Source organism: Acyrthosiphon pisum, chromosome X (genome assembly GCF_005508785.2).
Source record: "Acyrthosiphon pisum isolate AL4f chromosome X, pea_aphid_22Mar2018_4r6ur, whole genome shotgun sequence".
Taxonomy (NCBI): Eukaryota; Metazoa; Arthropoda; class Insecta; order Hemiptera; family Aphididae; genus Acyrthosiphon; species Acyrthosiphon pisum.
In genome coordinates this window covers 64,076,515-64,089,127 of record NC_042493.1, presented here as the reverse complement: position 1 = coordinate 64,089,127, position 12,613 = coordinate 64,076,515, and the positions used below count along the sequence as shown (strand labels likewise).

The window sequence follows — 12,613 nt, the reverse complement described above, 5'->3', positions numbered from 1 at the left end:
TTCAACGTACAATAAACGGTTAAACATTAAAATTGTATAACGTTTAAATACCCAAAAAACGGAAAAAACGATATTTTTTTTAGAATTTTAAGCCTGATAAAATTAAAGACTTGTTAAAATATCCAGTTAGGACAAAAAAAAATTAGAATACGGATAACGGAAAACAAAAAACGGCAATATTAATGCAAAATCATATTTTGGCAAAATGTATTTTGTATTATTGTTCTAATTCAATTATATAATATAACCGTGGTGACTTGAAATGATATTCCTTTTTGGTACATTTTTCCATTTATAGACATATGAAATGTTAAACTTTTTTTAAATTTATGTCTTAAGTATTTTGTGATCAATAAGTTTGACAATTTTAACAGGGTTCCTCTGTTCCTAATAAGTTGCTCTCAAACCATTTAAGAAAAATTAAAAATTTATTGCCACAATTTTGACGGAATTTCTATAATTTAAGAAAATTTGCAAAGTGTAGTTTGTAGTTCAAAATGCAAAAACATTTTAAATTGGGTAACTAAAATAAAATACCTAAGTTACGAATATTTAGTTCAAAGTTCTTCATACATTTTGTCAGTAAAATAAAAACCATTGTGTAGCGTTAAGCCAATTTTTTTTTTTGTATTAGAGTTTGAAGTTTAAATGTTGATGTAATAATAGATAATATTCAAAATGAAAAAAAAAAAGATTTATCTTCAAACGATTTTTATTATTTTTTTTGTAATTTAAAAACTATTAATTACCACTCAAAAGTTAAAACTTATAATAATTACTCTGTACTATAGACAAAAGCTTCTTTTTTTTGCTGCATAATTTAGCTCACATTGTCCAATCAATTAATTTAAACTGGAAATATTATTCTTCGACATAAATATTATATATATTAATAAAAATTAACAATCAGCATACCTGAATGATACAATGATTATGACTAATAAGATTAGGTATTTACATAAGGATTAAATTTTAAATAGACAGAGTACCGATCATGTTTACAATAAATTTCAATGAACTGCATATTTTATGAATAACTATAATATTATAATATTATGTCTGTAACATAAGCTGTAACATTGGGTACCTAGCATTCAGTTTAATTACTTGGACTAGAGGTTTATCAAAGTTTTGACTACATACAACCAACGGAAAATACATGTTAAATGGGTTATAGCAGTAACTATATTAGAACATGTAATAAATTATTTAATGTTTAATGACATTTTCAGTTTTTTAACATTTTAATAACTTTTTATATGACTATAATTGTATGCTAACTCTTTAAAATGTATACCTACCTATTAAATTATTGGCCATGTGATGTGCTCAACACAAACGCTTATTTTAGAGACGTACCACATCAGATTCTTAATGCTGAGTTGAGATTGTAAGCTTTTACTTTACAACCGTGTGTAATTTCCATCCAGACTTTTTGAGAAAAGCTTTAAAAAATTCATACATTAGCTTATCAATACACTATTATATAATAAAGCTGATATATAAAGTTTCATTGGAAAATAAAAAAACCGAATGGAAATTAATTATTAATATTATATTATTAGAATTATGTACTCAACATGATATTGATTTTAAACTATACATTATATTATATTTAATTTCTTTCCTCAATATGACTGCAATCTTTTCTTAAACACTCTTCTAATCTGTCTTATATGTTTTCCACTAATATACAGTGCATTTTTTTTTAATTTAATTTTTTAATTCCTTATCACAAAATTACATTGTACACTTCATTGTTTCATAATTAGTTGGCAGTTATTTCTTATCTTAAACCATTATCGAAAAAACTCTATTTTTTAAATATATTCTTATGAAATCTGCTTCACGCTGTATTTAGAACAAAGTTCTACTTTACATGTAACAATTTGAATTTCATAAATTAATTTCAAAAAATTACAAAACTTGTAAGAAAATTATTGGAAATATATATTAATATTTAAATATTGTAAATAATCATTATTAAAAATATATTGTCTATTTTTGGCAGATGAACCCTGAACTTTACTTTGGATAATTTGTAAGCTAATAATCACATACAATTTAACATAAATATGTAAAATAATAGTATTACCTACACCGTGATTTTATTTTCATTTTATTGGATTCAAATTTGCTGTCTGACTTATCCAATCAAACTATCATTATGTAATTACCATTGTTGATACTTATGAGAAGCGCGTATTAGTTAATATTAAAGTGTATCTACCAATCTACCATTCCACATTATTATTATTTATTTAAAGTACATATTAAAATATTTTTAAATATTCAAATAAATTGTATTATATTGCGTCTAATGTATTGGTTCTTTAGTAGACATGTGGTTTGCAAATGTGTTTGTATAAGTATTTAAAAGAATAAAAAAATCAAATTGTATGCAATATGCATTTTATATAAACAGTCACAAACCATAATTAGTTACTGAATAACTGTTAATTACTATGACCGAATTAAACGTCTTATAGCTTTCGTCGTGTCTATAGGGATAATTTATATTACGAACAACGCAATACGTGACAATAATAAACACATGCAACAAAAATCGTAATAATTTATTAAACAATTTCATGCGCCCGAGAATAGACATTTCAAAGGATTTATTAACCTGTCTAATAATTCAATAACCATGTTTCATCCACTTTTTAGAATTGGAGCACATGCGTTTTCGTTATTGGAAAAAGAAAACATCTATCCTCATGGACTTATTTTAGAAGCTCCATTCAATAAAATGAGTGAAGCAATTAGAGAATATTCAACTACAAAGGTGATTTTAATATATACTCATATTTATTAATAATTACCATTCTTGGGCCAATCCATTTACCTAACGAATACAACCATGTTGGTACATACATTATATTTTTAACAATTAACTGTATTCTTTAACGAGAAATTACGTGTTTTCATTAGGTTCTTCGCTATTTCCCTTGGTTTGATTTTTTCATTATTGATCCAGTTATTGAAAATGGAATTGTTTTTGATACAGAACAAAACTTAAAAAACGCGAAAGTCCCAGTGCTGATATTACATGCTCGAGATGATATTATAATACCATACCAACTCAGTGAAAACGTAAGTGTAAAAATATTATTATGTTTGAATGTTTAACAATGTAATTTAATTATACATGATACATGGATTTAATATAAAATGTGGACCTTGTATTTTTGTAATGGTTATGAATTATAATTTTAATATTATCAAAACATAATTTATTTATAATATACATTTTTTATTTTAATAAGACAATATTTTAAATTAGAAAATATATAATATAGTTAGTGTAACTGCTCAGACAGCAATTTTTTGTTTAATAATATTATTATAACATTATAATCACGAATAATATTAGTATAACGTTATTATAATACTATTATAATATTATTGTTACAAAATGCTGTCTGGGTGACAACTGCACACATTTAATTTTTTTTTGTAAACCATTTTCTAAATACTCTAGTTTTTAATTTTTCTCAGGAAATGCTACTTCGAGCCTGACAACTGGTTTGTCAGAAAATAATTTAACTTCACGTCGTTGTACGTAATCCATGCCAATCTCCAACGGGTTTGATCACTTTGATGTAAATAAATATTTAGGTATACTCAGAGCATGCGCTTCATGGTCGAAAAGTCTAGGCTTTTAGAATTATGTTAATTTTTTCGAAAATGCGAAATATAAACCTTATTCAACGTAGGTACCTTCTAGCTATGTGATAAACTAAAGTCAGATACAACTCCCAACTGTATATGATCTTATGTCAGTAATATATAAATATTCAAAGTTCATTACCAGGCATTACATATTAATATACGGTCAAAAAGACTGTGTGCATGATCGTAAAAAATCAATCATTGGTTATTTTTAAATTGTGTTTCTAATAATTGCTGCTCGATAAACGAAATTGGGAGCTATGAATGTTATGATATTTTCATTATGACTGGTGATATTATTGCCAGTAAAATTGACTATGATTTTTGCCATACTGTGTGTAATTAAAAATACCATGTGCGTGAGAATATCATGAATATTTTAAAATATGCATGTGATCTAGGGTAAAATCATAGGTGGTTCACAGCACTAGGGCCCACTGGGTCAACAAATGTTTTTGTTTTTGTTTTTCATTTGTCCTTTAATTTGATTCATAATAATTGTATTATTATCTTGTATTTAATTTCATATAGTTAAAATGTAAAAGCCTGGTCAATTCTGACTTGGAATTGTTTATCTAAATGTTGGGAAAATTACTCAGTCTAGAGCGACATAAATACATTAATTGATTGTTTCGATGAGGAAATGATATCTTATCGGCTCTTTAAAATGCAATACATCCACCAATAGTATCCTATCTAAGGAGTAAAAAATGCTCATGGTGTGAAGTCAGTCCATTCTTTTTATGTATCTATTAATTTTATGATGCTCAAAAAAGAGGGGCCCATACACATTTCTTTGGATCTGCACTGGATCTCTAGTTACTGGGTATACTGGTTAATTGTAACAAATGCTTTTAACGTTATTCTTCAACTAAGTCAGTAGAAATGTTTAAGCCATGTCCTCTGTCTATGAGTTATAGCATCCTAAGATCCTATTTCATCGTTACAAATATTGTTGATGAATGAAATATTTTGTGTTTGGTTAATACCTTTGTTTTTACATGAGAATGTTCATTCTATATTTTTCAATAGCCATTCGCTATGTTGGTAGGTAACTATATTTAAGTATTTTAAAAAATTCAGACATAAACCTGACTTGTATTATTTTCCACCGTCTGCGATTCAAGTAGTAAATATTTCTACTTACTTAATCAGTTTACTGGTCGTAGTTTATAGACGGACTTGACATTATTGGTTTTTATACTTACGACTTACATTATTTTTGTTTTGGGTGATATCATAATATTTTGTTTTGCAATTACTTTTCTACACGTTTCCTCTTCACAATTTATCCTATAAGTACATTACATTCCAAACCCTGAAATGTCTAAAAAAACTAATTTTATCGTATTGTCGTATTTAAGAAAGTAATGTATAATAATAAATTGTAAATTGTAATTAAATTGCCTCTGCCACCGAGTGTATATGAGATCGATTAAAATAAAAATTCATTATAATTTATAATTTGTGTAGTTCTTATGGAACTTAACAATAATTTGTTCACTTTTATACTAGGTATTATCGGCACATGTCCTTAGGAATATAATTTTTCATATAATATTTATCATTAAGTTTGTCCTATATTGTGTTATTTAATGAACTAATTGATAAATATACATTGGTTATGATTGCTACTATCTGTGATATGATATTATCATATATTATGTTATAAAGATTTGATAATGTCAAAACATTTTTTGTATACGTATAATACTATGGAATATCTATGTAGAATGTATTAATCGTTATTATATTATATCCCGTATAACAATATTGAAATTAATTAATTATTTTATCTATTAATTTAAATTTTAAAATATGAATATATTTTATGTTATTTACACTTATTTATAAAACTAACGAATATTTGTAGTATTTTTTTGTTGAATACATCTCCAAGTAACTTACCGCTATCCACATCTAACTGGGTAGGTACACCCTCGTTTATTGACATGGTATATATTTGTCTAATCAGCATAATGTCCTCTTTGCTCCCATCTATACAAATTCATTATTATGTTTGAATACATCCTTTCACTATCCCTAATATTCGTTATTTTATATCTCTCTTATCGGTAATATATATATAGGTACATTGTTATCTGTGCTAATCTGAGTCCTTAAATTTTGTTTATAATAATAATTATAAACCTTATACCTATCAATTCTCTTTCTCTAATTATATTCAAACGTCTGTCATATCTAGTTTTCCTTTTGTAATAATATCTATCCTTAGTAATTATTTGTCTCTAGAACTTCTAGTAAAATAATCTTTAGAGTCTAGTTTGTGTAACTTCTGTCATAACATCTAACTACTGCGGTGTTGTGGAGACCGAATTTTATTTCAGTATTCATGTTCCTCGTAATAATGGTCTCTACTTCTGTCGTAAACATGTTCTCTGTCTTCGTTATAGTTATCATTTTTATTACATCGTTTTTCATTTTTATTGTCATGAAAATATATGGATTTATTTTTACCTTTTTCTATTATGTGTAATAGCTATTTTTATCTTAACTTAACTGATTTATTTATATTATATATTTTCTATCGCTGTCCTCTGGCGTTTAATCTCTGTTTACTAATTGGCTTTTTAATTATTTGATAGTTTTGCCTTTTCCTGTTGATTTTTCATTTAATTGAAATACTTATTTGCTTATGGTTTTGGTACCTATAAAATTCAATATTAGTTCTTATCTGAATAATCATTAGTTCTAATTTATTCCAATTTGTCTTTAATTATTTTAAGCTTTTTTTATGATGCAACGAAATAACACGTACACTTGTTTCTTCTGATCCCTTTTAAATATATTTACAAATATTCTCTTTTTCTATATTTCTATTTTATTTCCAGCATAAATTTTAAACCTCTGTTATAGAACTCATTCCACAATATTGTGTTTCTCATTGATATCTTCTTTGTAATTATGTTTTCACAATTATACTGTAACCGATTGATTGAAACTCGTGGATACATTTTTATATAATATAAGACAACGTCCAATTAATGTGTTTGTCATTATTAATTAATTGTTATTTGTATCATTCCATTAATTTTTTTCTACTACATTCTTGTACTGTATAAAATATTTTCAAACATTCTCTTCTACGGAAAAAGTTTCTTGTTTTATCATTAAATTGTTCATATAGGTACCATCTGATAATGGTTTATCATTTAACTATAATTATTTTAAGTTTCAGGAGAGTTTTTTAACTTTCCTAATGATTTATTTAATGGATCTGGTTATTATTGAAATTAAGGAATTTGTTTAAGTGACTAACTTCTTGAGCAGTCAATATTCATTAAAAATTATCTTTGTGCGCTGTATTTTGATAAAATCTCTGGTCTGAGTTCAAAAGTAATTGCATTTATTTATTATTTTTTTTCACTATTATCGATATTTGCTTGAAAACAATTGTGCTGATTTAGTAATAATTCGGAATAGTGTGGTCTTACCCGTGGCACGCTAAGTCTTTTTTTATGGTCCTCCCAAATATATCGTATACTAATACAATTTGAAAATATTCGTAGGACTATTTGCATCCGGTAACCCCGGATCGATAAAATACTATAAACATTATACAGTATAATTATATACAATTAATGGGTCGTAATCGTGTAAGTACTAATAAGAATAATAATAATCTGTAGTGATTTTCATTGATAAATCTTTTTATTGAAATGTTAGTTGTTGGTATACTATGTTTACTAATATTGAATGCATACATGTTCCAGATCACTAAAAAAGGTTTGAGTACTGTAATAAAATAAAAATTGTACCTTCTAATTTTGATCTTGGTCGGAATATGACCTGCAAAAACTTATATTTAATTCTTGCTTGAATAATTTTGAATGTATATTAGAATATTTTTTTTGCGTAACAACAATTTGATTTATTTCTGCTAGAGTTAAATTGTATATAAAATAAAAACAAACCTGTGGTAACAATGAAATCCTGGATATACCTGAACCTAACCTTGGCATTGATGTAACTAAATCACCTATCCAAAACGCCGTGTTATCAATATTATAATTTAAGGTGGTATTAAAATACAATATGATTGGTTTTCATTATTTTACATATACGAATACAATTATTTTGTTATTTAAATATTTATACTGATGAATATTACAAGACAGTGAGATAGAATGTCTGAGGTCTTCACCATTAGGTTTGAAATCATATTTTTACGATAGAAATATACCTATCTAAATAAGTCAATGAAATTCGTTTGCCAGCAAAAAAGAAAGAGTGCCTGTAATATTATTTGTATAAATATTAATTAACTCAAAGTTAATGATATATTATAGTAAAACATAATTTATTACATATTATCCATAATAATTGTATTGTATATTGTACAATAGATTATCATTTAAAAAAAAATAATTCAATTAAAGATAAAGTTGATTATTATAATATAAAATAATATAATTAAGAGTGCCTCCTTCACCTACACTATATAATAGTTTAGAATTTTGTAAATATTATTAAAATAAAAAATATATATATTTACATAATATTTGTTTTCGTATTTACAGTTGTATAATTACATTAAAGCAAGTCGGAAAAGTGAACTGACTGAACTCATTTTGTTTGACGCCTTGTATGGCTTTGGTCATCAGTTTATTTGTCGGGATAATGGAATCAAAAAAAAAATTGAGTGAGTATCATCTGGAACTACCTTGATTTAAAACAGTTATTCATAAACCTGTTATAATATTGTATACTTTTTAATTGTCTCATTGTGTGTAATAGTTAAGAGATATTTTATCGATCTTTACACCAAAATTATTTATTCGATTTTTGCGTGCTAGATGTATAATTTAAGTGTATTTAAATATTTAATTAAAATAAAAACATTTGGTAACCAAACATTCGGGGGCTCATAATCGATATTATTAATGGGTTGGTATGGGCTATATTAGTATAGAAAAAACTTCTTTTAAAAACTAAGTACGTATTAAAGTTATATGATTTGTCTTTGCATCATAAAATATTTCTCTGAACAATGATTATTTTTATTTCAAGAGGTCCATTTGATAGTTTTCTTTACACGTCAATATGCAACATTTTATTATTATTAAAAACAAATTATAACTACAAAATCGGGTAACCCGCATAAAATGCATAAAAAACCATTCTAATATTTAACAGTATTTTTATAATAAATAATGTTAACGGATTCGGTTCAAACCGAATGTTTTTACAGTTTAAATTTGTGGGTTATGATAATATATGGATCTTGGGTGTACTGTTTTCTAAGTGTTATTGTGGGTGTTAGGTTCCCAGTCGATTCAGGCATAAATCCTAGGTATATAATCTTTCTTGGAATTTAACACGTATTTTTATGTTTTATAAATTTCAGGAAATTTATACAGAACTGTCTAAAAACGACGTCTTGATCGGTGGAATTACATAAGCTCGTCAAAATTTCCATCGTGTAATACGTATACATAGTTATTACAATATAATATATAGTATATTATTATACGTTATAATACAAACGTCTCAGTTTTGTATCGGATTATGGAGATCATGAGATTATTTATTATCTTTTTTGTAAATTGTATCGTTGTTAAATATTATTTATTGTAAAATATTTCAACAACGTATTTTTTAAGAACTTTACTTTAACTATCATCCCATACATACCTATTTATTATATTAATATGTTATGCTCATTATAGTCAATAGTTGTATTATCATAGTTGTTTTGTTCTTAAAAATATATCGTGTTGAATACATGTATTAAAAATGCATTTTTAAGGTAAGAATACTTAGAAAATCCCAAAGAAAATGTTAAAGTATTTGTGTATTTATCTCCTGCGTCATATTATAACAAACAAATAACAAATACTTTGTATTACTCTTAAAAATTAGATGTGAATATTATAAGACAATAATATCGATTATTATTGCGTTACAATTTTAATTGAGCTCATCAAGTAACGAAATATTGTACCTGGTGACTTTATAAATAATAATAATAATAATAATAATAATAATAATAATAATAATAATAATAATAATAATAACATCTAATCATTGTTATTATTATTATTGATACTGTATAGATGTTTACTGTAAAGTACCTAGAAATTGTTTTGTATAAAATAAAATACTATAGGTAATACAATTTTTAAAAACTTCTACACACACATTTAAACAAGACACGACTAACTATAGAAGTTTAAACGTGTTATTGAGAAGTCGAATGTCAATAACTAATCTGGGACGGTGCCAATCAAACGAAGCTCTTCCTTTAATCTCCTGTACGGCTATATGGTACAATATTAATTTGTCTGAGTTAGCGGACGTCGTACGTTCCCTTGTTTGGTTATTTGACTTCGTTTGATATATTTGTACATATTAATTAATACTTTAAAAATGACTCATTTAATAATGATTATCCAAAATTATGATTTTCCTAAACTATACTCTATCTCTTTCATATACATGTATAATATATATTTGAACTCTTTCTAACATCATTGGTCTCACGATTACATAGGCGGGGTATGTGGGAGGCGCACTCCATTAATTAATATGTCTATGCATTTAACACACCAGCCACGCTCGATCATTTCTACAAAATTAAAACAAACTTAGCAGATAATATGATGCTGTAAATCATCTCAATAGTCTATCAGAAACAAGTACGTTTACATATTCTACTCGGATTCTTATTAAAGAAGCATAAAAACATGAATAACGATGTACTATCAAAAGACATGACTGCGTAGGCCCGAGAACTATCTAATATCTTAAAATAAACGAACCAATTGCAGTTAAAAAATCTATTACCAAACTGAATACCCCGGGATTTTTTTCCTTTTTAACCACCCGATGGCTTTTTTTATTATAACGTTAAATTATCTTTGACGATACATTTAAGAGGTCTACATAGATATCAAATATTAATAAATTAATGAATAAATATTTAGTAAATAAATACAAAAAAATATGTTCAGGTGATCACTCCCGGTGGAACTTTATCGAAAGCCTGTGCAAAATCAAGGAATACTCCACAACAATATTTATTTTTGTTGAATGTGCAGCTTGACAGACTAACCGTTTTAGTATTAATATAAATGAATAACAACACGACAACATGATTATGTATAAGTATAATATATAATAACGTACAACTGGACAATTTAACGTGACTGTACACTCACACCGTATACGCACTGTACGACGGTGCCTGTGCAAGTGATTATTGCATACTTCAAAGGCCCTATATATATTGTAGACAGACGTCACTGTAATATTATTTTATGTAAACATATTACATGTAGAAATCAACTTAGCAATTTGGATATTAATATAGGTCAATAAAGCAAGATGTGTTGAGGCAGAAAAAACTATTTTACTTTATTACACCACCGTACGCTTAGGCATGGGCAGTCCCGTTGTCGCTGAGTGATTCGGCGAGAACGCAGGTACGACAATCGAAAGTGCGAAACGTCGATCATTGTACGAACTATGCGATCTGAATTCGCTAAGTATTTTATTTATGTTTGTTTGAATTTAATAACAGTGTTTCCGACCATTAAAATCCGAGTTGAATAATATTTTAAAGTCATCTTCGTTCTTACCTTTAAATTTGGAACAGTGCTCAGACACACATACCTATAGTCAATGAGGTTTATTGCAAATTGAACAGTGCTCTGGTTGTGGAGTCCTAATAGTCATTCCAATTTAGGGAACGAACGAAGAATCTAAAAACGCATACCGTGGTACCTCAAAGGTTAACAGTGCTAATCTGAATTTATTCTAGAGACAGTCATTAGCTTAGAGCGTACGAAGGTAAGGCGTGTAGTTGGTTTTACCGTGTGTCACTTTTGATACCGGTGATACCACAATATGATTAGTTGAGGTCATCTGTTGATGAGTGTTGCACAGCTATATCGTAACTGCCTAAGTATCTATTAGAAAACGACATTGTACACGCACGTGTGTTTACATGGTTTGAATACTAATATTAATTGTATATTTCAACAATTTTTCCTCTAGTGCATTGTTTATCACATTTGTGACACGATGAACCAGTTCAATAGTTGAGTGTTTATTCCAAAATCAAAACTGGTGTTCCAGAATAAGCTGTCTTGCTTCTATTATTGGTTTGAATCGCTTTAAAAGTAGTTTTCCAAATGATTTTGATAAGCTGGGAAGATGCGATATCGGTCTGTATGAAGTTACGTGTTCTGGGGTTTCCCTGGTTTAAGTAGCATGATTACTTAAGCTCGTTTACATTGTTTAGGATCGTATTCTGTACGCAAGATGGAATTGTATATGTGTGTTAAATCAATCGTAGCATTTTTGGGTTTATTTGGTCGTATCTGAGTGATTCTTTTAAACTGATATTTGTATCGATTTCGTTTAAAATTTCGATTGGAGTGAATAACTTAATCTTTTCACGTATTTCATTCAATGGTTGATACTGTTCTATATCGAGTTCTTTTATTTTATCATGTAAAAGTGTGCAAGTGCTTTTCCAGATAGTTTTATCCAATAGATCTCTTGTACGGTGCCATTTTTTCCGTGATTATCTTTTTTACTTTACTAGTTCCCTGCTTTCCATATGGTAGGTGATTTCACGATTACTTCTTGCTGGTATTTCAGGTGTTGCCAATTTCGATGCCTTAATAACATTGTTAGTTATTTGTTAATAGCGCTATAAATTCCAATTGATGTTCTAAGCCTTACAGAGTAGGTTACTATTTCATTTAGATTAGATCTAAAGAGGTCCAAGTTTGTTTTTTTATTGGTAAGCGATTACCTTACGCTGTTTTATTATAACATTTGAGCTTAACATGAGAATCACTGGTATGTGATCCGACATTTATTCAACGAGTTCTATTATTTCGACATAATTAGAGGAAATACCTTTCATTACGTATTAAGTTGAATATATAACTATATATTATATGAA

General features: G+C 27.2%; 1 protein-coding gene across 5 annotated transcripts in view; it reads left to right on the top strand.

The window, feature by feature from the left end:
- LOC100571193 (monoacylglycerol lipase ABHD12) overlaps positions 1–9,422 on the top strand; it is a 90,011-nt gene extending 80,589 nt beyond the window's left edge. For all 5 annotated transcript variants that reach the window (XM_029488187.1, XM_016801138.2, XM_016801137.2 and 2 more), the window contains 4 exons: positions 2,671–2,788; positions 2,935–3,096; positions 8,217–8,338; positions 9,044–9,422. In XM_029488187.1, coding sequence (XP_029344047.1) covers positions 2,671–2,788; positions 2,935–3,096; positions 8,217–8,338; positions 9,044–9,080 — 439 coding nt within the window. In that variant the 3' untranslated portion in view covers positions 9,081–9,422. The remainder of the gene's footprint in view (positions 1–2,670; positions 2,789–2,934; positions 3,097–8,216; positions 8,339–9,043) is intronic.
- Positions 9,423–12,613: the final 3,191 nt, after the last annotated feature.